Below are 26,360 nucleotides of genomic sequence, written 5' to 3'. Positions count from 1 at the left end.
TCTAGGGGGGAAAGAAATTAATAAAAATGGACCTTTAGGACACTCAATACTGAACTAAGAAAATCATCTTTTCCCCAACTTGAACCTACCCCATATTTCATCATAACTGTTGCAGATTTCATGTCCAGTTTTATTTTGCAAAAGGAGTGGGGGTGCAATCATTATGTAAAGCATTTTTTAAAAAAAAATCATGCCTAGAAGCTGGAGCAGTAGTACAGGGGGAAAGGTACTTGCCTACATGCAACCAACCCATGTTTGATCCCCAGCATCCCAGATGGTCTCCCAAGCACCTGCAGGAGTGATCCCTGAGAACAGAGCCAGGAGTAAAACCTGAGCACTGCCAAGTGTAATCACAAAAGTTAAACTAGAACAACAACAAAAGTGTCTATATTACTGAAAAATCATTTACTAAGTTATCTTTAGTGCAAATTTAGATGATGAATCACTTATGACTATATATTTAAAACATGGTGGGGCTGGAGCAATAGCACAGCGGGTAGGGCGTTTTGCCTTGCACACGGCCGACCCGAGTTTGATTCCCAGCATCCCATATGGTCCTCTGGGTACCGCCAGGAGTAATTCCTGAGTGCAGAGCCAGGAGTAACCCCTGTGCATGGCCGGGTGTGACCCAAAAACAAAACAAAAAAATAAAATAAAACATGCTGACAATTAGGCAGTGAAATATGGGTATAAGGAAAATGTGGCAGGCCCAATACTCAACAAAGTGCTTTTGATGTTGAATGGACAACTCAGAAATTGGAAGCCCTGGAGGAAAGTAACTTTGTAGCCTTTTAGTCTTTCATTATCAGTCACTAAACTGGTGACGTTTTCTGTCCTAAGCCTTCGAAGTATTAGTTTACCATTAATCATGTGTAAGCTTCGAGACTGAATGTTGTCTTCTGCAGGGTCATAGTCAAAAACGGAGCCAGGATTAGTACGCCAAACACGCAAACCTGGAAGAGAGATTAAGGATCAGGGCAGATGTGCTCCGATTCTCCTAATAACTTGTAAAGCAAAGTGTGAACTTAAGCAACCACAGGATTGCTAATATAACTTAGGTTCGAGTCTTGTGTTTTTCAGAGAACAGGAAAGGTGTCAGCTTTGCAGACTGTGAACTATCAGGCATTTCTTTCACATATTAAAAAAAAACACCCAGGTGTCCTTTGCCTTGATGTAGACAATGACCCTTTTGTTCTGACACCTCACACCCCCTCTGTTAACTAAAATAGTTTTTACCTGTAACAGTCTCCTGATCCTGGTCATTCCGCTTTTGTCCCATTTCTACCACCTTTCTCTGAATGCCTCGGTAATTAATGTCGCTGAAGTCCTGTGTGTTCTTCTTTACTCGTTCAGTGATGGGGTCAGTCACCACTGGTGTGAAGCATCCCTTGTGTTTCTCAAAGTCTTCATGGTACTTGACCTGGAATGTCATGCACAGACTTTGTAAGGAGATCACAGTGTGATCATTTCCTCTTGCCCATTGTCTAACAAGCAGACCAGAACCAATCCCAAGGAATTTCTCCCTCACCGTTGAGATGTTGCGTTGGGTCTCCCTCACCCGTCTCATCTCTGGAGTGTCCAAGACATAGGCGGCTTTACCTTGTATTTGTTTCCGGAAGCTATCAGAATATAGAACCTGGTGGAGGAGGAGAGATCATGAATCAATACATGGTGCATCTTAATTCTAAAGCCTCAAAATTGTGTCAGTGTGTAGAGCTGGAAGGAACCGGTGAGGGTAGTTGGATCAATTGAGGGACTCAGAGTCCAGGCTGGGCTGACATCAGGAGAGAATGGTTTTGTTTTGATCTTAAAAATGCAAGTTTCATTTTCGAGAAGCAGGGGCACAGTAAAATATTGAAAGGGAAGACAGGGATTTGTCTTCAACTTGTTGGGAATTGTAGCATTAAAGCCACAATATTCAGTGGTATCTGATGCCAATATTTGAAAAACTATTCTTTAGAATAAGGGATCAGATTTTTGTTCAGGGATCAGGTTTATGTTCAGATTATATAAAACATCATGCCAATACAGAAATCAAAGTTCTCCAGACAGACAGAGTAAAACAAAAACAAAACATCAGGTTCAAAGAAGACATTCACTTTCTAGTGTTACCTGTTTCATAGAGTACTTCGCAAACAGGGTGGGGGAAGGTTGAAGATATTAAGAAGTCAACTTGTTACAGTTGGTTATTTAAGTACCTCAGAAGGGAGAGAATAGAATGGCATCAACTTGTCTTAGTATGCCTTAGTATGATCATTTGGAATTGAAAAGCAGAATGATGTTAATTTTAATGTAAATTTTCAATTGAATAAAAGAAGTGCACGTCTTTATGGTGTTAAGATGTTATTTTCCGAAATGTTGCGTTTCTCTTTTGGTTTTAGTGTGGTTTGTTGTTCAGTTGGATGAGAAAGCACACTTTTGTTTTTATGATGTTAAGTGTTATTTTTCAAATTGTTGCACTATTCCTCTTTTTCATCCTGGAAATTACCGAGCTAATGTTTTCTTGGTTGCGCTTAGCTCTCTCCATCTCTGGAGTGACAGGTGTCGGAGTTGCTTTTCTCATATTTTCTTTGTACAACACCTAGAGGAGCCAAGATGTCAGAGAACAGAAACCCAGTTCTGAAAACCATCCCCTCGCTGGGATTATGGCTCAATTATATCACACTCTGTAAGGAACACCTCAGGAAGAGAAAGCCATTAACGTGTTATTGAATAAAGCAAAAGATGAAGAAAGAAGAGAAATCAGTTTGAGCTGGCGGGGTGGTTGTGTTGTTTTTAAGTGAGTTTAAATGAGGCACAAAAGTTTTTTTAGGGGAGGACTGTGAGGTAAATTAGTGGTAAATCACATTTGCCAGGCTTGTTAAACGTGGAACCATTGCTTTGTCCCTGATTGAAATACCGAGCTAAAGTTTTCTTGATTGCGTTTGACTCTCTCCATCTCAGGAGTAATAGGTGTGGGGGTTGCTTTCCCTGGACTCTCTTTGTATAAGACCTGTGAGATACAAAGTTGGACTATTGTCACTCGGAGGCAATAGTCAGGCTTTTCAAGACAACGCAGTTGGGTGGCAAGGGTGGGATTGTTAAGTTTCAAGTGTAATCTCTTACTGTTAGACAGCTCTCAAGAAGAAAGCTTAAACAAAAAAGTTAATGGCGGTGGTCAGTGTAGTATGTCATTAAGAGGGAATCCAAAAATTGGTCTTTTGTGTGATTTTTAACCTGGGATGGAGTTAAGAGCAGACCAAATTGCGGGGGTTACTTTGCACAATTAAACCATTTTTGTTTCTTAAGACGATACCGAGCTAATGTTCTCTTGATTGCGTTTGACTCTCTGCATCTCTGGAGTGACAGGGGTTGGAGTGGCTTTGCCCACATTTTCTTTGTATAAAACCTATACAAGTCCCAGGCATCCAAAACCATCCAAAAAGAAAAAAGAAAAGAATTATAGTTACCAACAGCGTAAATGGAACACAACGTTAAGAGGCTCTGAGTGCCACATCGTTGGGTCAAGAAGGTTAGAAGGAGAGACAGAGGTCTCTGAAGGAAGTCGAATATAATTGCTGCAAGGCACACAGTTCCAGGGCCCTGCTGACATCTGTGTGGCTGCAGGACACAGGTGTCTGCTGCAAGATATGGAGTCTTCCCCAAGGAAAGACACTCCATCCTGCCTTTCATCTATGAATGTCCAGCACCCAACAGATATCCAAAGTCCAGTGGTTTCCAACTGCTGGTCTGCAGAGCAGTTCAGGTCCACAGTATGACGTAGCTGAAAACCACTGTGCTTTCGCAAGGCTTGACAGAACCAGAGCTCTGACAGGCTCCTGTCCCTCAGCTGTCAAAAAGATGAAACCCGCTGATCAAAACAGAACTTGGACCTGGGGCTGGGATAACATGGACAAGATTAAGGCTGCTCCCAGGGGTGCTGGGAGATGCTGAATCTTTCTGCAGCACATCAGTGATGTCATCAAAGCAGTTAAGGACTTCACTCTTGGGGCTGGAGCGATAGCACAGCGGGGAGAGTGTTTGCCTTGCACGTGGCCAACCAGGGCTTGATTCCCAGCATCCCATAAGGTCCCCCGAGCACCGCCAGGAGTGATCCCTGTGCATCACCGGGTGTGAATCCCCCCAACCAAAAAAAAGTACTTCACTCTCCTTTTGGTCCTTGCTACCATCTGTGCTTTGTGTCTGGCTTGGACCCAGTACAGCATCAAACTCACGAGTCAGGAGAACTGTTCTCAGCGATGACATCATGTCATGATAACTCCATAAGGAAACATAAGAACACATCGTACTGGAGCCTGAACCTCAGCGGCTCACCTCAGTGTTGGTGGTGGGAACACTGCAAATGGGCAGGCGTTCGGCAAAAGAAGTGGTTTTTAAAGTGGAAATTGGGGGCTAGGGACGTGGCCCAGGGGGTGCCTCGATACACAGGACCTGGGTTCAGCCACAGCACCACATGAAAATGCAGCAAAAAACAACCCCAGAAACTAAAACAACAAAGTAGGGCCTCTAATAGAAAGGTCACCGGAGAACTGACTGGAAGTGCAAAGTCTGGCCTCACAGCAGGCCTAGGAGGAGACACCACAGAAGCGGGAACCAAGCCTGTCTGGTGAACAAACTCTCCGGGTAATGCCAGTGGCATTAAGTCTGGCGGGGAGCACTGCAGACACTGGAGACTGCGGACTGCGGGAACTACAAGTTCTTTCTTGGGGCTGGGGAGAGAGCTGGAAGGCTGGAGCCCATACGGAGGCTGGGCTTCATCTGCAGATTCTGCTGGGAGAAGCCACCACCGAGCAACACGCTGAGCCTGAAACACCCCCAGGTGTGCCCCCAAACCCAGAGAGAGGCCTGCAAGTTCTTCATTCCGTAAACTCAGTGCCACATAAATCCGAACCTCCAGGGAATTTATAAACAGGCATTTATCACAGAGCTAACAGGAAACCAAGTTAGCAAAACACTCGAAAGTCAGTGACAAACAGCATGAGCCAAAATTGATAAAACGATTTTGAGGGACACTCCTTTTTAAGTAAGTCGACAATAATTTGCCAAAATCACTACTGGTTCTTGATTAATGTCATTATCCTTAAAAGAGAGAATCATGGTTATTTTTTCAAGGTCTCTTTGTCCAAATCTGACACGGCAAATTAGAACCTGAAGCCAAGAGCCCCCAAATGCAACAGTCCCAGTCCCAGTGCTCCAGAAAGAACTCTGTTGCATTTATTAGACTGTACCCCACCCCACCCACAAATTTCATGAGCATGTAAAACAAAGAGACCTTGTGGGGACAGTGGATAGAGAGTGAGTTTGAGGAGAGATGAGCAAAGGGATTTTTTTAAATTGGAAAATCCTTTACTTCCTGTGATTAGAACTTTCAATTATGGGTAAATCAATCTTGTTATATGGGTTAAGGCAAAGATTTGCCCTCCAGCAAAGAAGGATAAATGTGATAAATCCACAAGTTTAAGTTGTCTTTAGAAAGGAGGATTAATATGTATTATTTAAATCACTATCAAAATAATTTTGCTTTTCTTGCCAAAGTACCGAGCTAATGTTTTCTTGATTGTGTTTGACTCTCTCCATCTCTGGAGTGACAGGGATAGGGGTTCCCTTGCCCATGTTTTCTTTGTATAATACCTGTATAATGAGAAAGGATCCAGAAAAAAAGAGCAAATTAAAAAATAACATTTACATTTCCATTGTGATTTGAAGGGTGAGTCCAACGTTCTTGTTACCAAGTGGCCCAGGGATCCGAGGAGCCGGGAGTTAAATGCTGACAAGGTCTCACAGTGACTTTAACGGCAGGGGACACTCTTTGGGGGAAAGCAGGCTTGCTGTGCCTCCTAAACAAGCTCATGAGCACCGGATATTGTTAGAAGGTGGTGTGCTTTTATCCAAGCAAGCTAGATGGCAAGAGGTTTTTTAAAGATCTGTAAATGCCAGATAAACTAGAAACCAGAATGAACTGAAATCAAAAGAACAAAATCAAGAATAATATCATGAAAAAGTGAAGGTATGTCCTTCGGTTAAGGGAGACATATGGGATGTGAAGGAAATTGGGTTAAAAAAGAGAACAAAGATTAGTGTCCATTTAAGTATGAAGTTAAATGGCATCTCTTTTCCCCTTCCCCCCCGCCCCACCATAATCCTGATCTAAGGTATTTTTGAGTGTGTCTGATTCTCTGCATCTCTGCAGTGAAGGAGATAGGAATCCCTGTGCCAGGTTTTCTTTGGAGAAGCCTGTGTAGTCAGAAATCCCCCAGAACAAAACAGAAAAACAGCAGTCAACTACCTTTGCATCTCATCTCCTGGAGCAATTGGGAATAGAATGGCAAAAAGAAAGAAAAAGAGTTAGAGGGAGAGAAATTCCAGAAGCATGAGTCTAAGGCATCCTCGAAAGCCCAGGGCATGTGGAAGAGAGCAGCATAAACTAAGAGAGGAAAGTGTTATTTTTGTTGTTTGACTTAATTGCTACAAGTGCTGAGTAGTGGAAAGCACCAGAAAAGAACATTTAGAGGCCCCAGTTAGCTGCAAGGAGGGAAATCCAGACACATAGAACCGAAGCTATTTGATTTTGATTTGGAAGTGTTAATAGACCAGACTCTGAGTTTGAAGAAATACTGCATTTATGAAAATACACAAATCTTTTATCCACTTGCAAAATCAAGTATCTATATTTTTTTCCAGTTGCATGAAAACTCTTTAGGAATTACTATTTTTAAGGCAAATGGGAAGAAAGGAACCTCAAAATAATTGGGAGAATACCAGTAGGAACAAGGAAAGTTAGGAATGAGGCGGAAAGGTTCACTGTTGCAGAAAGCAAGTTGTAGAAGCTTTATGTTCAAATCAGATTTGCCAAAGCAGAGTAAGGGTGGGTATTCAGACACTGATAATGTTAGGCTCTTAAGGCTGGAATATAATACTAAATACTTTCTCTTTTTAAGTCAAATTATTATATTAATGTTCAACCAAAAATGGGGAAACTGAGTCACAGGAAATGGTGACATTAGCTTGCAAACAAGACATCAATGTTTTATAGGAATAAGTGAATTAGATTTAAAAACGGAGTCATTAATCTTTTAAAAACAGTTAAAAATCATTTAAAAAACTGTTAAGGGGTATTTTTGTTCTTTTCAATACCGAACTAAAGTTTTCTTGATTCTGTTTGACTCGCTCCATCTCTGGAGTGATGGGAATCGGGATTCCTTTCCCAAGGTTTTCTTTATACAACACCTGCAGGACACAGAAGCATCCAGAGAGAACAAGAGCAGTTACAAGGGCCTCCCCTTCCTCTTACCTACAAGAGTCCTACTCTGACACTACCGGTATTTAAAATGTCACACAGTGTACGACTGGGACAGGAGACATATTATAGGAGACATATAACAGGAGACATATTGCCTCGAACAAGGCCACTCAGGGGTTCCCCCATCTGATATCTGAGCACCACTGGGTATGTCCAAAATAAAAAACAAAACAACAGGCAGTGCACAGAGTCAACCTGTCTTTTCAAGGATGAGAGCACCCTTCCTTTCCTTCGCTAAAGTGCCAAAATTTGGCCTCTAAGGTCTTAGTCTAACCCATAGATGAAATCTTTGTTTCCTGTCTCAGGAATTAGGGGGTAAATATAAAGTACTTCACAAGAGCACTAAAATTATAGTTTTGAGAGAGAGAGAGAGAGAGGAAAAGCACCTGCCAGAGAGAGGCAGACTGGGGGGTGGAGGGTGGGGTGTTGGGGGGGAACCTGGGGACACTGGTGCTGGGAAATGTACACTGGTGGAGGGATGGGTGCTGGAATACTGTATGACTTAACCCTAATAATGAACAGCTTTGTCTATCTCACAGAGATTCAATTTAAAAAGTTAAAAATAAATACATTAAAAAATTATCATAGTATAATAGAAGACTTTTTTAAAAATTATATACTTATTTTCCCTACACAGAATGTCTGTTTTTGGAATAAGAGATATAAAAACCTGGAGCCACGTCTATGAAACATGGTGAGACTATAAGAGGTAGCCAAGTCTACAAGTTAATGTTTGGATATGTAGTACCATTTCCACAGTATTGTCAAGGCTCTACGTACTACTAGATAGTTTTATCTATGAGTAACCACTGTAAACAAATAAACACCATAAAGAAATTAATGGCCCATGGATCATTAGGCTATACATATATATAAATAATAACATACTTTAGTATATAAGATTGCAATTAAAGATAATCTTAAACACTAGCACAATCTTTCCCCAAAAGTTCTACTCATAATAATCCCACAAGAAGAACAATGAATATTATATCCAGAATTAATTTATATTAAAAATCAACAGAATTCAAAGGTTATTAGTGGGTAATAATTAAAACAAAGGAAAGTAAAATGACAGTGGGACCAAACAAAGTTATTGATCTAATTATGTAAAAGAACCAAACTTTCAGAAAATATTTAAATTGATGATTAAAAAGAATTTTGGATCAAACTTTGTGTTTCACCATGCCCCCTAACAACTCCTTCCAAAACTCCAGTTCAGGTTTCTTAATGACATTTGATTCTCTGTCTCATGAATTAGCAAATTTAATATGAGAAGTTTCATTAACTATTTTAGTAGTAAGAAGGATTTCAGCAGAAACACTGAAAAAAGAGGAAATAACTTCAAGTAGAGTCTCATGATCTGATTTGTGCATTATTGAAAAACTGAAAGACGTCTATTCTTGAAATGACTTTTTGTTTTGTTTTGAGGGCCATGCCTGGTGGCGCTCAGGGCTTACTCCTGGCTCTGTGCTCAGGGATCACTCCTGGCAGTGCTCATGGGGGACCATATGAGATATTGGAATCAAACCTGGATTGGCTACATGCATGGCAGGCCCTACGTGTTGCACTATCACTCCAGGCCTGGAACAGCTTCTTTAGGACAAGTATCAAAGAAGATTGTTTTGCATTTGGATACTGAACAATTATCTTTGTGCTACTGTGTTTATATTTAAAATCTGTCTGGGGCCTGACAAGTCTTTCACATTTTCTTGCAGTGTCAACCCAGAAAGGGTGAATAAAGAGTACCTAGTAAATAAAACGTCAGTATTTAGATGTGTATGTGTGTGTGTGTGTGTGTGTGTGTGTGTGTGTGTGTGTGTTTTAGGGGACATCAATTAACTTCAAAAGTCCCAACAGTGACATAAAATGGAAAGGAAGGAAAGGAACCAACAGTTTTAAATGATGATTACAGGAACATTTTTAAAAGTTAGAATTAAGTAATGAATCAAAGATCTAGAGAAGAGAATTATCAATTGATGAGATTAAAAAAAATGTTAAATCGATTAAAGATCAATTTGTTGTTTTTTAGATATTATTATACTAGTAGGCTGGTTTATGGATGTTATGATCATTTTAATATGGAGTTAAAGGAGCTTTCTGAAAATACCGAGCTCAGGTTTTCTTGATTGCGTTTGACTCGCTCCATCTCGGGAGTTACTGGCAGAGGGGTCCCCTTGCTCAAATTCTCTTTGTACAAAATCTGTGTGCACAAAACCAATAACCAAATCAGATTGGATCCAGCTTTTAGGTGGAGGAAATCTTTTCTTCATCTGTTTTCAGAATAATATAAACTAGATCTGAGTCACTTTCAGAAAAGAAAAACGGGGGTTGGAGAGATAACACAGGGGTTAAGGCCTTGCACTTGGCCAAGCCCTGGTCCATTTCCAACACTACATGTAGTCCCCAGATCACCACCAGGGGTCACTCCTGAGCAGCAAGCCAGGGACAGCCCTTGATCACTGACAGGTGTGCTGCATTCCCCTCCCCCCACCCCCAAGGCCACGGAGAAATAGAACAACTATAGATTGCCTTTGGGTATTCAGTGACACAGAATGTGATTCTGTTTCTAGGTGACATTAATACATACAGCAACCGGGTGACCGGCAGTTATCACCTATATAAGCTTATTCATAGACAAAAATATTCTTTGCCATAATAATCAACTGTTGTTTGATATAACCATCAAATATTGTTTGATGTAATAAAAGTTAATAACCATTATGAGTTGCTGGTTACAACGAGGGGACAGTGATAGGGATATGTTTGAGGGAATAAAATAAAAATTAAAAAGAAAAAAATAATAATTATCAATAACCCTGAAAACATTTGTATCTTGTGCGCTGTACAGAAAATCGCTGAGTCAACTAAATTTGTAATTCTGAATTATTGCCAACTGCTATGTTGTCTTTTGAATGAAAATGGTTAAGAATCACATTCTTTTAGGAAGAACTGCAAATAAAAAAAAGTCAGTATCAAATAGGACCACGACAAACACAACTGAAATTCTAATTAATACTGTCCTTTTGAAGGAGTGTTAGATTTAACTTGGGGATGCTACAGAGTTAGGAAATCTATTGTAATTAAAACAGGATTTCGGGAGGAAAATACTTGGCTATCAGGAGTTTAAGAAAGTGACAAATAGCCATGTTTTAAGGAAAACACAGTTAGATTTTCACACCAGGGCTACACTAAATACTAAATTAGATTTGAGTGGAAAACAGAGGCAATATTTGGTATCATTATTTTAATTATATGAATTTAGTGATTTTACAGGAGGAAAAATCTCATAATGTGTTAAATATTATTATTTAAATAAGAATTAAGGGATTTTATTTTGTGCCCCCTGAGAAATACCGAGCTAAAGTTTTCTTGATTGCGTTTGACTCTCTCCATCTCAGGAGTGATAGCAGTTGGGGTTCCTTTCCCCAAATTTTCTTTGTACAAAACCTGTGAGATACAAGAAAGTACCCAGAAGACATTCAAAACCACACGAGATTAAGGGAAGAAACTCAGGGGAGAGGTTTGTGAGAGGAGAGGATTGTTTAAAGAAAGGAGTATTTAGTAAGGATAATATTTTTACTTTTTACAACTTCACACCTGTAGTGATGAACTCTTCAGGGCCAGTTCGGGGAATGAGAATGTCAATCTTGTTTTAAGGTATGAGTATCATGATGAGGTATTTTATGTTAATTTTACACAGTGTTTCAGATCTAAATAGGCATACTTGTCAGTTATTGAAAAGGTTAAAGTACTATCAGAAAAATGAGTTACTATGTGTAAGACCAGACTGTTTTGGTAAGGTGATAGCACACTTACACACCCACACCACTCACACACACTGAATTACTGTTATGATGTTACTTTTTAAAAAAGGATGATGGGTTATTTGGCCATTTATTAAAATGGGAAATAATTTCTCATTTAAGACATTTGTAAATACCGAGCTAAAGTTCTCTTGATTGCGTTTGACTCTCTCGATCTCTGGAGTGACAGGGGTTGGAATGCCTGTTCCCAAGTTTTCTTTGTACATAACCTGTGGAAAATAATTAGAATACCCAAAGATGAAAGGACCACTAGCCTTTGGTTTCTAGCCTCCTCTGGGCTATTTGGTGAAAATTCACAGAAACAATCGAGTTTTCAAATCTGACACTCAAGGAATAGAGAGAAAACAATTCACAAATATTTGTTATTTCTCCAAAAGTAACATTTTTCTGTTGTTTCAGGAACTACACCCAGGACTTCACTCATTCCTGTATGCTATCCCCTCCCCCCAGCCTCTCAAAGTAGAGAATTTATTGCCTTGAAAACGGGATCCTGAAATTCGCAGTCAGTACAGTCAACATTTAGTACAAGATTCAAAATAGGGGAAGAGAGAGTTCACAGGGATGGAATGCATACATTGCATGCAGGAGGTCCAGGTTCGATCCTGGGCACCACATGGTCCCCCGAGTTCTAAGCCAGGAGCAGCCCCTGAGCAGGTTTGTGGGCCACCCAATAGTAGGCACATAGCCCTGCATTGCTGGGAATAGAGCCCAAGGCTCTGTTCATGCCGGAAATGTGCCGCAGCCCTGTGGGCCATCTCCCGGCATTTTAAATGCGTGAATTCTATTTGTATTTATCCTTTTTTGCCACACCCTGCAGTGCTCAGGGCTTATCCTAGCTCATGACTGGCAGTGCTCGAGGAATCAGTTGGTGTGCATGGATCAAAGCCCAGTCGGCCACATGCAAAGCAGGTGTATCCACTGTACTGTGACTCTGGTTCTTTCCTTTTTTTTTTTTTTTTTATCTTTTCTGCAGTGATTGGGTACATCACACATATAAGTCAAGCAGTCTACTGCTGAGTTGCATCTTTGGTCCACAAGTTCTTTTTTTTTTTTTTTAAGTGTAAGAGTACTGCTATTAATTCAGCCATTGATTAAGCACAAATTCTTTTAAGATATGTGGGTTAAATTGTTCTACAAGAACAAGGAGTGGGGATGTCTGAAACACTAGGGGTTTGTGTCACTGATGAATTTCTGAAATCACTGACAAATGAATGGTGACATCTTTGTTTTGCTAGAAAACTTTTAGGAACATTGAAAAATATCCTGCAACCTTAGTACTACTCAACAAGGTTGTGGGATGGATCATGGAAAAGAGAACAAAATAAGATGAGAGAAAGTCGGGAAAAACAGTTAAAGGCAAGAAGGGAGCTGTGGACTAAGTTTAAATATCCCGTGACATTCACGCGATACAGAAGTGAGCAATGAAGAGTACAGTGAAAGGGAATGTGATCTAGATACAAATGGCTTGACTTGCAAAAGATATTGTATTTTCTATCTTTTTTTTTTTTTTTTTTGCTTTTTGGGTCATGCCTGGCGATGCACAGAGGTTACTCCTGGCTTTGCACTCAGGAATTACCCCTGGCGGTGCTCAGGGGACCATATGGGATGCTGGGATTCGAACCCGGGTCGGCAAACGCCCTCCCGCTGTGCTATTGCCCCAGCCCGATATTGTATTTTCTAATTAAAATTGAGAGTCTGGTCTTTCTTTGACTAGAAAAATCTCTAAGGCCAAAACCTCACTTTCTATTGGATATGAACTATTCCCTTACTTCTCCAAAGTTTCTGTCTAGGAGCCTGAGATTCCTTTGACTCTGCCTGCAGGCCTGGAGAGGGAAGACAGTGGTAGCGGGCTTGCCTTGCACGCATCTGACCAGGGTCTGACCCCTGGCTCTCTGTATGATCCCCAAGTCTGCCAAGAGTGATCCCTGAGTGCAGAGCCAGAAGTAAGCCCTAAGCAGAGTCAGGCGTATCCCCCAATAAAAGTAAACAAAAAAATAGATCTTACCCTCAGATGGGAAAGACTCTGTGTGTGTGTGTGTGTGTGTGTGTGTGTGCGTTGTGTGAGCATGAAAGGATGGGTTGGGGAGGCAGAGGCAGGGTCAGCTGAACAGAACTTCAGGACAAACATAATTTGCAATTGCTATTTCAGTTGTGGGACACCCCATCACACAAACATGTTGTGTATTAGTGCCTAAAATTCCTGTTAGAAAAGAGGTGTGACGATCACCAATGTTAAGTCTCTTGTATTCCTTGATTACATGAAGACAGAGCTTTCTCCTCTGGTCTTGAAAACCTAGTGTCCCTCTCCGAACAGGGGGAAATATTTGCACCCCAAAGTACAGAAAACCTTTGGCAGGAAGCAGGGATGAGGCAGTTAGCATTGGGACCGAGGAAGAGGGAAGCTAGCATGGTGGCTAAGGAAGAAGATGTGAGGTATTTAGCACAGCTGCCAAGGAAGGAAGGATGAGGCAGAGTTAGCACTGGGACCAGGAAGTAGTTGGCTACACAAACACAGGCTGAGCGCCTGGGCCATTACCGAGCTAATGTGCTTCTGTGTCTCCTTGACACGTTTCACTTCAGGCAGGTCAGGGATTGGGGTTCCTTGTCCAATGGCCTCCTTATACTTCACCTGCAGATATAAAAATGGGAAATGCCAACTACTCATTCTTCCCAACATTAGTGTGTGTTCGGTTAGGAGCTTGGTAACTTCTACAGTTTAAATAACACAATCTTTATGCTTAATGTGGAGGGGATCCCATTGAATGTGGCATCAGAAAACAACAATATAAGGACAAACAAGGGTACAGTGTCTTGGGATAGTGCCTGTTAATTTGAGGCTTTGGGGACAATGTCTCCATCCTTAGCTGTGTCCCCACACCCAACACTTCACTTCCCTCCGATAGACAGTCTCATATATATTGTGAGAAAGCTGTATTTGTTCATTTACTTTCTGACAAGCAATGAAGAGAGAGTCTAGTTCAAAAAAGTGCAAACCTTAGTCAGGTTTCTCTGGAAGCTTGTCCTAACTAGGTCTCCCCTGTAGATCTCTGATTTCACCAGTATTCCAGTATTATCTGGAAGTCCTCTAGGTCAGTTGAGCCACATTCCTTCCCCCAGTCCCCTCCCCTCCAGCATCCCTCACCACGTTCTTGCTCTCCATACCTCATCACCTTCCATTTTTGAGGCAATTCCTCATCTCCCACCATCCACAGATGGGGTTTAGTCCCTCTGCTCTGACTTTGACAAGAATTCTCTTAAGTTGGTCTAACCACTAGCTCTCCTTTTTCTCTGGAGGGCGGCACACCTGGTGATACTCAGGGCTTACTCCTGGCTCTGTACTCAGGAATTACTCCTGATGGTGCCCCAGGAGATGATATAGGATGCTGGGGATTGAACCCAGGTCGACCGTGTGCAAGGTAAGTGCCCTACCTGCCGTACTGTCACTCCTGCCCATTAAACTCTTTAAGGGAGACAGGAAACACTAAAATGAGCCCAAGGTGGGCGGCGCCTTTACCGAGCTAATGTGGTCCTGGGTCTGCTTCACTCGCATCATCTCTGGTGTCTTCCCAATCGCCGTTCCTGGTGAGACATCCTCCTTGTATAAAACCTACACATTCAGAATTGGGACATGTTTACAGAGAAGAAAGGGAAGCCCCTGGATCCCCGAGAACTAGAACCAAGGCTTCTGTGGAAAGGAAGGATTAGAGAAGTTCTGTGGCCACACAAAAGGACCTGTGGCCGTTCCTCTCATAACTGCCACCACGTCTACCACAGGGTGGGCTTCGCACAGCTTGATGTGCAGATGAGAAAACCAGAAAAATGTTAATTTAAAAAATAAACAAGTGAAACCCTCCCCCATGAAACCCAAAGTTCATTAAAGAAAAGCAAAGGTGGGGGTTACTTTGGGTTGGGATAAAAGTCAGTGCCACGTCAGTGAAATCCACAATCCTGGGTCAACATGGGATTTAAAAATGACGAGAGAAAAGTTGCTTTGTGAGTGTGTTTAAGTTGTTATTTCAAATAGTCTCCTGAGGGGTGAATTTGAGCAAAGTCTGGGGAATTTTAACAAACATCCACTAGTACTCACAGGGCGGAGGTTAGATAGTAATTGTTTGAATCAGTACAAGGCTAGTACATTTTTTAAAGAGGAAAATGAAAAGATTAGGTTAGCATCAAATGTAATATAAATAGGAAATATACCGAGCTGAAATTCTTTTGATTTTCTTTAACACGCAGTATTTCTGGTGTGTCTTGGACAACTGTAATTTTCCCTTTACTGTTTTTAAGGTCACACTGGTATTGCAGCTACAAAGAAAAAGCAAACACCTTGTTAGGTTCATAACACTATGTTTTTAATTGTGTCAAGGAAGTTAAAATCCTATATCTTAAAAAAATGGTTTGTTCCATAATAATTATAATCTGATAGCCAAGGGAAATTCTTTAATAAGAGTTTTCAGGGAAAATAAAAAGAAAAGTTTTAAAAAAGAATTAGCAGGGATGGGCTAATGTATAAAAACCCTAAAACTTACAATGTGTCATACTGATGCTCTTGTTTGTTTGGAAGGGGCACACCTGGTATTGCTCAGGGGCGAGGGGGTGTTGTGCCAGTGCTGAAACAAGGGTTCCTGCGGGCAAAGCATGTGCTCTTGTTCACTGAGTTCTCTCCCCAGCTCTCACACTGACTTAAAAATCCAGTGCTTGCCTAGAATTAAATTTGCTTTGAAAAAGATAAATGACAGTACTAATAATGGGAGATGGTGATAGCTCATACGCAGTGACAGGAAGCCACCAGCAGAGTGACAGATGGTGCTTTCATGCCTTGCATGGGAGCCGAAACAAAAGATGGGTCTAAAGGAGAACTACGTACAGGTTTGGGGTGTACCCCAAAGGGTGGGAGCTGTACAGTCTCGACTGTGGTTGGGGAACACTAGCATGTGCCCAAAGGTGATTCCTGACACTCCCTCGTCCCAGTACCACGAAGCATGCCTCAGACGCACTAAACACTCACAAGGCTGAAGTTCTTTTGATTCTCCCGGACTCTCTGCATCTCTGGAGTGTCCAGAACGGTTTCATAACAGGACATGGACTTTTCTGCATCTTCCTTGTACTTTTTCTGTGAACAGATTGTGAGAAATCAGAGTGGTCAACAATCCCAGAGAATTGGGCCGTTGGGCTGGAAATAGCGCTTCCATCTCAAGATAGTCCTTGGTATCTTCTCGACTGTTCTAGAATGTTAGGCACTTAATAAAGGAGAAGCCTCTCAGCCAACCAAGGCCGTACTTTTGCTCTCTGGGAGAACTGGGCCCAGATACTCAGTAGAACTCACCACGGTGGCAACATTGCAGAGGGAGACACTGGTTGACTGGCCCACATGAGGTGGATGATAGCCGGGGGTGGGGGGTGTCTTGGCAGGGTTGGGGGGATGCTCAGGGTGAACTGACCAGACCATTTTCTCCATAGCAGCAGAAAAGCAGAAGCCTAATACTCTCTAAAAAAAAAACGCCTGAAAGCTGGCCTGAACCCATGTCAGGATGTTTCTGTGGCCTGCTCAGGGTCTCTAATGGTACTTTAGGGACTCAGCTCAGGCACTGCAGGAATTCGAGGGACAGGACTGGCAGCTACACTAATCAGACCTGGGGGCACCACTACAGCCGCTGGAGGGACCACGGAGTAGCCAAGGATGCTGCTGAGCCATCATCACTGTCCTTGGATGCTCCCAACCCAATGTGGCCTATGACTGAGCCACTAGCTCATGTGGGGTGTGAGTTATCTTTATTCCTGTCACGGAGATCCCTCCCCTCCTTCCTTATTGCTCCTCCCTCCTCTCCCTCCTTCCCCTCCCTCCTCTTCCCTCCTCCCTTTCTTCTTTCTTTCCTTCCTCTTTTCCTCCTTCTTTCCTTTCTTCTCTCCCTCCCTACCTGCTTTCCTTTCCCTTTTCCTCCTGTCATTCCTTCCCTCCTCAGTACCTCAGATAAGCAAGGCACGTGGTCTATTGCTGAGCTACATCTCAGTCCCTAGTTTTGCTTGTGTGTTTGTGTGTGTGGGGGTGGGTGAGGGTGGTGTAGGTCACACCTGACTGTGGCTGGGGAGATATTCCCAGCTTGGCTTGATGCTAGAAATCATTTCTGGCAGCCCTAGGTGAACCATGAACTATGAAGTAGTGGGTACTGAAGCCGCCCCACCCCTGCCTGAGCCCCAGCTCTCTGAGCCATCTCCCTCATCTCTCTTATTCTATTTTGAAAACTTTGGAGTTTAGGGCTGAGGAAAGAGACTATTTACTTCTATAACAGGGATACAATTATTCAATCTGCCTATCTCTGTCTAAATCACACCCAGCAGCAGTGCTCAGAGCTTACTCCTGGCTCCAACACTCAGGGATCACTTCTAAAAGGACTCAGAAGACCACCTTTGGTGTCAGAGATGGAGCTCGAGTAGGCCACATGTAAGGCATGCATCTTATGTGCTGTACGATCTCCACAGTCCCAAGGTGCTAGGAATTGAACCTGGGACACCCGCATGCGAAGTGTGAGCTTCTTCCTACGGGGCCTGTGAGGGATGATATTATGTACTTACCTGGCTTGAAAGGTTCTTGACTTGTTGGGCATGGATGATCTCTGGAGTATCAACCACGGAAGTGAAATTGGCTTTTTCCATTTCTGCCGATTGCTTATATTTAATCTGCAAAAGACCATCGAAGAGTTGTGTAAATGTTTATAATGTGTACAACATTTATGGGTTTGATTTGATGAACAGGTGAAAAACATTTCTTTTCTAAGAAAATTTTTTCACATGACTTCAACAGACAATGAATAAAGATGATGGAGATAATCACAAGATATCCTTTGTTTTCACAAGAACTGAAAAGACAAACAAGCAGAAGAGCTACACCAGTCCGCATTAGACAACACAGGACACCTAAACATGCTGAGATTTAGGCCTTGAATGGAGGGCAGGAGCACTCAAACTGCAAGCAATTCTTGGTGTTCAGTCAGGGTGTGTTTGGGGGGTGGGGCATATCCAGCTGGATTCAGAGAGTACTTCTGGCTCTGTGTTCAGGGATCACTACTGCTGTGCTTGGGGGCAATGTGTGGTGCCAGGACTAAGATGGGTTGACTGCACGAAGGCAAGCTCCTTACCCACTGTGTCATCTCTCCAGATGTGAGAGTGTGCCCCATCTCCAAGCAGCTGTTCATTTCCCCAAATTTTCTCTGAATGTATTTTGAGGCTATAGACTAAGAAGGCAGATGAAAACACACCTGATCACTTTCTGATCCCTGGATCATAACGAATCCCAAGAAGTGGAGGCTGAAGAATGGCACTATATACAGCAGCAAGTCCCAGAAGATGCCACATTGCCCGCGATCTCTCCAGGCCCCATACTGAGCCAGTTTCACCAGGGCACCCCAGATGGAGCAGGTGCAGTCTACCCGCCTACTCCAGATGGAATCCCGGCAACCAAGAGCTTCCACAAGCAGGACCCAGGTATGCGGGGTCCAGGCTGCATGGTGGCAGAGGTGACTGTCTATCCTCCCCAGTCTCCTGTCTGCTCAGCGGCCTGGCTGTCTTGCCCATAGTCTGCCCCCAGGAGCTATCTCAGCACACCAACATCCCTGGTCCAGAGACTCCCAATTGAATTCCAACATGGACTAGTACCCTACAGAGATGTCTCTGGAACCCAGCCATTTACAATCTAGAATTCCAGAAGTGTGCAGCTGCTTCCCAGCCATGTGAGCTCTCATGATACTCAAAACGAGCAATGGAAAATAATCTAGCATCTGCCAGATATTTTAGGCATACAGTAATTATTTTAGGCATATTATTTTAGGCAAACTAAAAGTAGAGAGAGAGTATTGGGGAAATTGTCTGCCATAGAGGCATGGGTGAGGATTGGAATGGGGCGGATACTGGGGACGTTGGTGGTGGAAATTGTGCACTGGTGGGGGGATGGGTGTTCGATCATTATATGGCTGAATCTCAAACATGAAAGCTTTGTAACTCTCACGGTGATACAATAAAATAAAATTTAAAAAAGAATGCCACTATAGACATTTGGTTCACTGATCAACAAATTAGATAAGAGGACAGTTTTGTCTCCTTGGAGCCACTACCATTTATTTGAAAGATTGACATGGACTAGTTATACTGACCTGACTGGCAATATCAGTAGCATTCCGGGCCCTCATAAAGTCGGGAGTTTCATTTGCCATGGCAGTCAGACCTCTTCCTTTGACTTCCAGTTCTAGGTCTTTCTTATATTCTTTCTGTAGTAACATTAGAAAAAAAGTTACCCATCGCTCACAGCTAGGTAATGTGCACAGACCCTGTAATCCACAGGACTTGTCACTCCTTTACCACTGTTCACCTTCACTAATCCAGGTAGAAGGGTGTGGAGCATGGTGATGGGCACTGTAGCAGATAAGACCCGACCTTGCAAAGTGGCCCAGAAGCGAAGCCTCACAAGAGAAAGTATCTGGGCAAAGTTGGCAAGAACAGGGTGTCAGCATCGGGTGTTCGGCCTTGAGCCTCACTCGACCTCTTAGTCACATGCACTCAAGACACAGAAACTGTCATGATGCTTAGCAAGTCATCCTATCTGTAGCACCTAGCCTTAACTGGGATTGGACCAGGGCAAAGCAGAAAAGAAGAGGTGATAGGCTAATAATGCTGAATTTCATGTGATTGGAACTTCCTGTAAGCCAACACCCTCTATAAAATATGTGTGCATGTGGCAATAAATTGAACAGCCATCAGCTGCTCCTGGAGGGTGTTTCTCTGCATGCCTGTCATCCTTTGCCCCGTGTCTGCCTGGACCCAGTGCACAACGTGTCTGCGCACATTGAGGAAAAACTTCCCCAACAGAAGGAAGAGGGATGAATACAGAAGTCCCCTTCGGAAACAATTCTGCTCAGCATATCAACAGTCACCCACGTGAAGCTTCCTTTGGGCATTTCAACTTAAACTAGAAAGCAAATTTCAAATCCAGTTTGAATTAATTTCAGATGCTCACCACTCAAGATATTTTATTTAAATGAGCACACCAAAGGTTTCATGGTTAAATAAAATCATACTAGATAGATAACATATTATGATAAGCACTATAGAAATAGACTTGTTATAATTCCAACTCATAAGGAATAGAAAGATATTTTATGGATGGTTAATTAATGCTGGGTATAGAACTTGAAATTTAAAAACTCTCTTTTGATATCCTCTGTGTTTTGTGAATGTGTGTGTGGGTGTGCGTGTAACTTGGCTCAGGAGGGAGAAGTAGTTTCTGATCCTGCGCCAGGCTGTCTTCACTGGGGCAACTCTGAGGAGAACGGGTTGAGATTCCCTCCCTGCCCCAGCAGAAGCCTGGCAGCTGAAAACCTCCAGAACTCAAGTGCAGCCATGCTCAAGGCTGCTCTCTACAGGCTCAGAGGAGCCTCACCCACAAGGGAACCTGCAGAAAAACCCAGGTATGTGGCACCCGTGACTGAAATCTCTAAGCTTGCTCAGAGCAGGGCTGGGCCTCCTCCACATATCTCCCAAGTTTACCAGTAGCTTGGCAGTCACATCCACAAACTGGCCCTGGTGCCATGTAATCTCATCAATGGCCAAGAAGAGAACAACACAGGCTTTACCCATGAGCGAATCAACTCTATAATCATATTCTAAATTTCAGAATCCCTGAAACTCTCATACTCTACCCCACTGATGTACCAAAAGTAGCACACATTTGGGTTTAACACACGTTTGTAATCTCTTATACAAGGATGAAATACAACAACCTTCACACTCTTTCCTCGTATGGTGGTGGGAAGGTGCACGGTGGTGGGATTGGGGTTTGAATATTAAATGTAATGAATTATTGTGAACAACTTTATAAAGATTAAATTAAATTAAAAAAAAGGAAGAAGTTGTTAATTATGAGCATGCCCACCTCGTTGAGGATCTGCGTGGCGTTCTTTGCTCTTAGCATATCGGGAGTATCTTCCATCTCCGTGAGCCCCTTCCCACGGATGCTTTCCTCTAGATCCTTCCTGTACTCTTTCTAGATCACAAAACCAGAGAAACAGCACCGAGAAGAAAACCTCAATTGTTCCCCCCAAAAAAAATAAGACAAAGATAACCCCCCCCAAAAAACCTTTCTGATTTAAAAAAGTTAAAGTTTTATTAAATAAGAGAATAAAACCAGGGAATATGGTTAATTTAATAATATTAACTACCAACTGGGAATTGTAAATTAATGTAATGCTAAGGAAGGACATTTTATTAGGCATCCAATAGAAAAATGAAAGAATTAGAAATTAGGTAGTAGTACTAAACATTTGTGAACCCAACTTGAAACCCATCAATGAAAATGATAAAAGCAACACACTGATAAGAGTCATTAGATTATCTGGATCACAAAAAGAAAGATAAGGCCCATGGCCTCTACCTCGCTAGCTATTTTGGTGGCATATTTGACGTGTAACAAAGCAGGTGTGACCTCCAGGCCAGTCAGGTTTCTGCCCTTAATGGACTCTTCATAGTCCTTTCGATATTCTTTCTGATGAATAAGAAGGAAAGACGAGTTTTAAAAGAACCTCATAGCAATGTGTTTCTCGTTAACAAAAAAAAATCACATTTTTCATATATGGCCCTTTCACTGCATTAGAGATCAATGTTGGGTTTAAAGCTAAAACATCTGCTTGTTCATGCTTGTTAAGGGCAAATGGACTCCAGGAAACACAGGCTGAGAAAGTCGATGAGCCCCTTAGTGCCCCAGGAATGGGGCAGGTCATGCTCACGTAAGACTCTGAGTCCATTATCTTTTCTGCTGATGCCATCTTTCTCCTCCTCCCTTTTATTGTCATTTTTGCAATGTCAGGGTGTGTGTGGGGGTACATACTTGTTGTGATCCCAGTGGCAGTGGCAGAAAGTGCTCTTAGTTAGTGGGGGAGGATGGAGAATCCACCCTGTGGCCTCAGACATGAGTTTGGCCCTTTAAAACTTAGCCACATCCCTGGACCCATAATGGTAGCTTATTTGAAGTGGGGAAGGAACCTGAACCATATTCGGAGGTGCTCAGAGACTATTCTTGGCTCTATGCTCAAGAGTGACCCTTGGCAGTGCTCCAGGAACATAAATGGTGCCAGGTATCTGAAACCCAGCTTGGGGCCACCACAAAGCAAGTGCCTCACTTCCTGTACTGTCTCTCTGGTCCCACAATGGCATTTTTCTTTTTCTTTTTTTTTCTTTTTTGGGTCATACCTGGCGATGCTCAGGGGTTATTCCTGGCTCTGCACTCAGGAATTACTCCTGGCGGTGCTCAGGGGACCATATGGAATGCTGGCAATCAAACCTGGGTTGGCTGCATGCAAGGCAAACGCCCTACCCGCTGTGCTATCGCTTCAGCCCCAATGGCATTTTTCTTAAGGCTAAGAAATACTTTGCTTTTTAATTAGAAGTGGCTCAAGAGGAATAAACAATTCAGATGAAGTAGATCCTGAAGGCACCAAATGCAAATTTGATTTTTATCATGATCATGACATATTACTTTTAATCAATTAATAATGAGAAAGCACAGAGAAATTCTAAGGCTTTGTCATTTCTCCATTTTTACTTTAATCCTTGGAGTAAGGTGAGGGGCTGGAAATAGATGTAGTCAGTAGGAGACATGTCACTGTAGGGGGCTGGAGGCAGGGCAGGGAGGGGGCAACATCTATGGTGGAGGAAGACCAGCTGGGAGGAGGAAGTGGTGCTGAAAGTGGTGATGTGTAACGTGTGAAACCCTATCAGGAACAGTACTGTAAACCACAGTGCAAAGGCTTATATATATATGTATATATATGTATATATATATATATTTTTTAAAAAGTGTCACTTTTAGAGGCAGACTGGTGGGTGGGAGGTAAATGCAGGGAGTTGGGGGCATTGATGGTGGGGAGTTGGCACTGATGAAAGGATTGGTGTTGAAGCAAGTTATTCCCAATCGTGGATAACTTTGTAATTTCACATTGACTGATTTTAAAAAAATTTTTTTAAAGAAGAGAGAAATTTACCCTTAAGGTTGAGATGTGTCCCAAGAAAGAGGTTAAAAAGAAATCTAAAACAAGCCTGTTTACCAATAAAGACTGAATTTGTAAGATTCTATTCTTCCCCATTATTGATTAAAACAGAAAAGTTTAGATGATTCTGCTAACATGTCTGGGATAGAAAATAGGGCATCTTGAGTTCTGATTTCAATAAAAATCATGATGACTAATCTCTGTTAGTCTGGTACGGAGTTTCTATTAACAGAAGACCAAGCAGAGGCCTGAGTGATAATATAGCGGGTAGGGCATTTGCTCTGCATGTGGTCAACCAGGGTTTTATCCCCAGCATCCCATATGGTCCCCCAAGCACCACAAGGAGTAATCTCTGAATGCAGAACCAGGAGTAACCCCTGAGCATCTCCAGGTATGACTGCTACCCCCATGCCCAAACAAAAAAAAAAAGAGAGAAGACCAAGCCAGTGGCAATGGTGTGTATCTGTGTGGCTCAAACTTTTGTTCATTAAAGGAAAAATGGAAATATTATTCAATGCTATTGTTTCAGCATTGGACTAGCTGTGGCATTCAAATTCTATGAAAGTGATAGTCAAAATAAAAGATATATAGTAAACCTTTACCATCTGGAACATTTTTTACAACTGAATGCAGGTTTTCAGAGATGGAAAGATTTTAATGATCTTTCATTAAATATGTTAACAAGTTCTACCAGTTACGGCTTTTGGAAAAACAAGGATTGCAAATGTCTGTGGGCAATGCTTGTCTCAGCCTGGCACAAGCCTGTTTCTAGAACTTACCCCACTTTGCATCTGCTGGGACTCTTTGGCAGTGAGGTAAGTCGGAGTTTCAAAGTCCAGCATGGGCTTCCCTCGTTCCTTTTCGTATTTCTCCTTGTACTTTACCTAGGGATAAAAGTTTTGTTAGACATCTCGCCTCCCCTCTTAATTTGTATATAGAGACTAGTTTAGGGATAGTATTTTCTTTATTCTTTCTTTTTTTGTTTTTGGGGTACACCCAGTAGTGCTCAGGGACTACTACCAGCTCTGCGCTGAGGAATCACTCCTGGCATGGCTCAGGGGCCCATGCCGGATGTTGGGGATTGGCCCTAGGAGGCCCGCATGTAAAGCAAGTGCCCTTCCCTTTGCCCTCTAGCATGCTCCCTACCCCATATCATCTTTTTTTGTTTGGGGGCTCAGCATAGCATCCTAATGGCAGCACTCAATCTCAACTCTCTTGCTTGTAACAAGATGTTAGGCTAGAGACCTGGCACATGCAGTGCTTTATAAATAACAGAGAACAATTTGTCTAATTGGCTAATAATGCCTGACAGGGGACCAAAATAATGCTGAAATGTGTGACAAGGGGACATCATCTGAGAACTAGCTCCTTTTCTGAGTTTTTTCCTCTAAAAATCTTAATGATTTCACAATCTTGCCATTTCTTAAGTATTCAAACACTTTTCAATAGCAAATCGTATCATTTCTTTCCTTAAAATATTTATGTTGTTGGTTCTTGTTAAGTAACCTGAATAACACATATTGCAAGGATAGGCACTGATTCTCTAACAGACATTGATCCTATTGTCTTTATTACACCATCATAAATTGTTTAAAGTGTTGCTAAGTTCCAAGATCCTTTTATTCTAGGGCATTTTCTTAAGTGATAGTTGCAGAAACTCTACTGTTCATGAGGGAAGCCATGCAAAGTTTTGACTTGAAAGATGAATGCACATAAGAGGGGAAAGTCCACCTGATTAACTTACTATGCTCTGTAATTCTGTGGCCTCTTTCAGATGAAGCTGCTCCAGGTTATCAGGTATTGTGTGGTAATGACCTTTGCTCTTCTCATACTTCTTCTTGTACTGGTACTGAGGGGCAAGAAAGTCACACTGATAGAAAAGCTGCTCAATGTTCCTCATTTTTCTCTTTTTTTGGGGGGGAGGGTCACACCTGGAGATGCTCAGGGGTTACTCCTGACTTTACACTCAGGAATTATTGCTGGCAGTGCTTGGGGGACCATATGGGATGCTGGGATCGAACTCGGGTCGGTTGTATGCAAGGCAAACACCCTGCCCGCTGTGCTATCACTCCAGCCTCTCATTTTTCTCTTTAGAGTTAACATAGCACATGCTATGTTAAATCAAATCAACATTTGCAAGAACTAATTACAGCATTAAGAAAAAGTATTCAAAAGGGAAGATTCAAGTCCCACAACATCAGTTAATGTAGGACATCAACACTTAACATGCCTTCTTTAAGACAGACTGCAGAAGTGAAAAGTGGGGAAAACATCTTCAAACTATTGTTAAAAAAATATTCAAATCCTTCAGCTGAGAAGGGAAGGAGATTAGTTAATCAGACAAAAAGTGTTCAGGACAGTACAGTGGGTAAGACACTTGCTAATACATGGCATCCTATATGCCCCTGAGTACCACCAGGGTTAATTCCTGAGTGCAAAATCAGGGACAATCCCTGAGCATCGCTGGGAGTGGCCCCCAACAACAATAACAAAAAGCTTAAATATTCTACAAAATAGAAGCATTTTATAAGAAATATTATAATCAGTGAAAAACCAATTCACTGTTGATCAAGGTTGCAATTTGGAAAAATTTACTCAATCTTTCTAATAAATGTAATGTCTCAGAACAGAGAAAGAGATGCAAATGAGCTCTAGGAAGGTATCTAGTGGGAAATAGATGAAACGAGTTATATCAGGAGCAAATGACTGAACTCACAGAGCTTGCTAGTTGGCTCGTATTCAGGACATGATTCATTATCAGAGATTCTTTCATATCTGTCACAGGTTTGTGAAGTTTCTTTAGGTCAGCCTTATATTTAACCTGCAGGTTAAGGGGGGGGGAAATGAAAATCTCAGAAGCAATGGGCTAATAGAAATTGCAGTAAGCTATTTTATCATAAAACACATTGTGATGAACAACTTCTCTCATTCACAATAGCTAAGAAAATGGAGACAACTCAACGGTCTTTTGTGAATGGATGAGCAAAATGTGGTGAACATATATGATGAAATATAATTCAGTCACAGAAAAAGAATAATGTGAAGATACATGCACAAAAAGAATGAAACAGAAACTACTATGCCAAGTAAAATAAGCTAGATAGAAAAAGGACAAATAAATTCATAAAGACTAAAAGTAGACCCAGGTCACAAGGAGCAAGGGGGGAGGGGGAGTTGAGAATATACATTTTCTGTCTGGGC

The 26,360-nt window shown here is 42.1% G+C and overlaps 1 protein-coding gene across 1 annotated transcript in view; it reads right to left on the bottom strand.

Moving 5' to 3' along the window:
* Window positions 1–26,360, bottom strand: part of NEB (nebulin) — a 234,641-nt gene that overhangs the window by 4,003 nt on the left and 204,278 nt on the right. The window contains exons 127-146 of the mRNA XM_055120062.1: window positions 25,876–25,980; window positions 24,904–25,008; window positions 23,939–24,043; window positions 21,548–21,658; window positions 21,050–21,160; window positions 19,275–19,388; window positions 17,701–17,805; window positions 16,136–16,240; window positions 15,328–15,432; window positions 14,642–14,734; window positions 13,664–13,756; window positions 11,244–11,336; window positions 7,135–7,227; window positions 5,539–5,631; window positions 3,296–3,388; window positions 2,900–2,992; window positions 2,489–2,581; window positions 1,529–1,636; window positions 1,237–1,420; window positions 861–953 (exon numbers count right to left, since the gene is read on the bottom strand). Coding sequence (XP_054976037.1) covers window positions 861–953; window positions 1,237–1,420; window positions 1,529–1,636; window positions 2,489–2,581; window positions 2,900–2,992; window positions 3,296–3,388; window positions 5,539–5,631; window positions 7,135–7,227; window positions 11,244–11,336; window positions 13,664–13,756; window positions 14,642–14,734; window positions 15,328–15,432; window positions 16,136–16,240; window positions 17,701–17,805; window positions 19,275–19,388; window positions 21,050–21,160; window positions 21,548–21,658; window positions 23,939–24,043; window positions 24,904–25,008; window positions 25,876–25,980 — 2,095 coding nt within the window. The remainder of the gene's footprint in view (window positions 1–860; window positions 954–1,236; window positions 1,421–1,528; window positions 1,637–2,488; window positions 2,582–2,899; window positions 2,993–3,295; window positions 3,389–5,538; window positions 5,632–7,134; window positions 7,228–11,243; window positions 11,337–13,663; window positions 13,757–14,641; window positions 14,735–15,327; window positions 15,433–16,135; window positions 16,241–17,700; window positions 17,806–19,274; window positions 19,389–21,049; window positions 21,161–21,547; window positions 21,659–23,938; window positions 24,044–24,903; window positions 25,009–25,875; window positions 25,981–26,360) is intronic.

This window comes from Sorex araneus, chromosome 1 (assembly GCF_027595985.1).
Source record: "Sorex araneus isolate mSorAra2 chromosome 1, mSorAra2.pri, whole genome shotgun sequence".
Taxonomy (NCBI): Eukaryota; Metazoa; Chordata; class Mammalia; order Eulipotyphla; family Soricidae; genus Sorex; species Sorex araneus.
The sequence above is the reverse complement of the archived record's forward strand: the minus strand, read 5'-3'. Positions and strand labels throughout refer to the sequence as shown.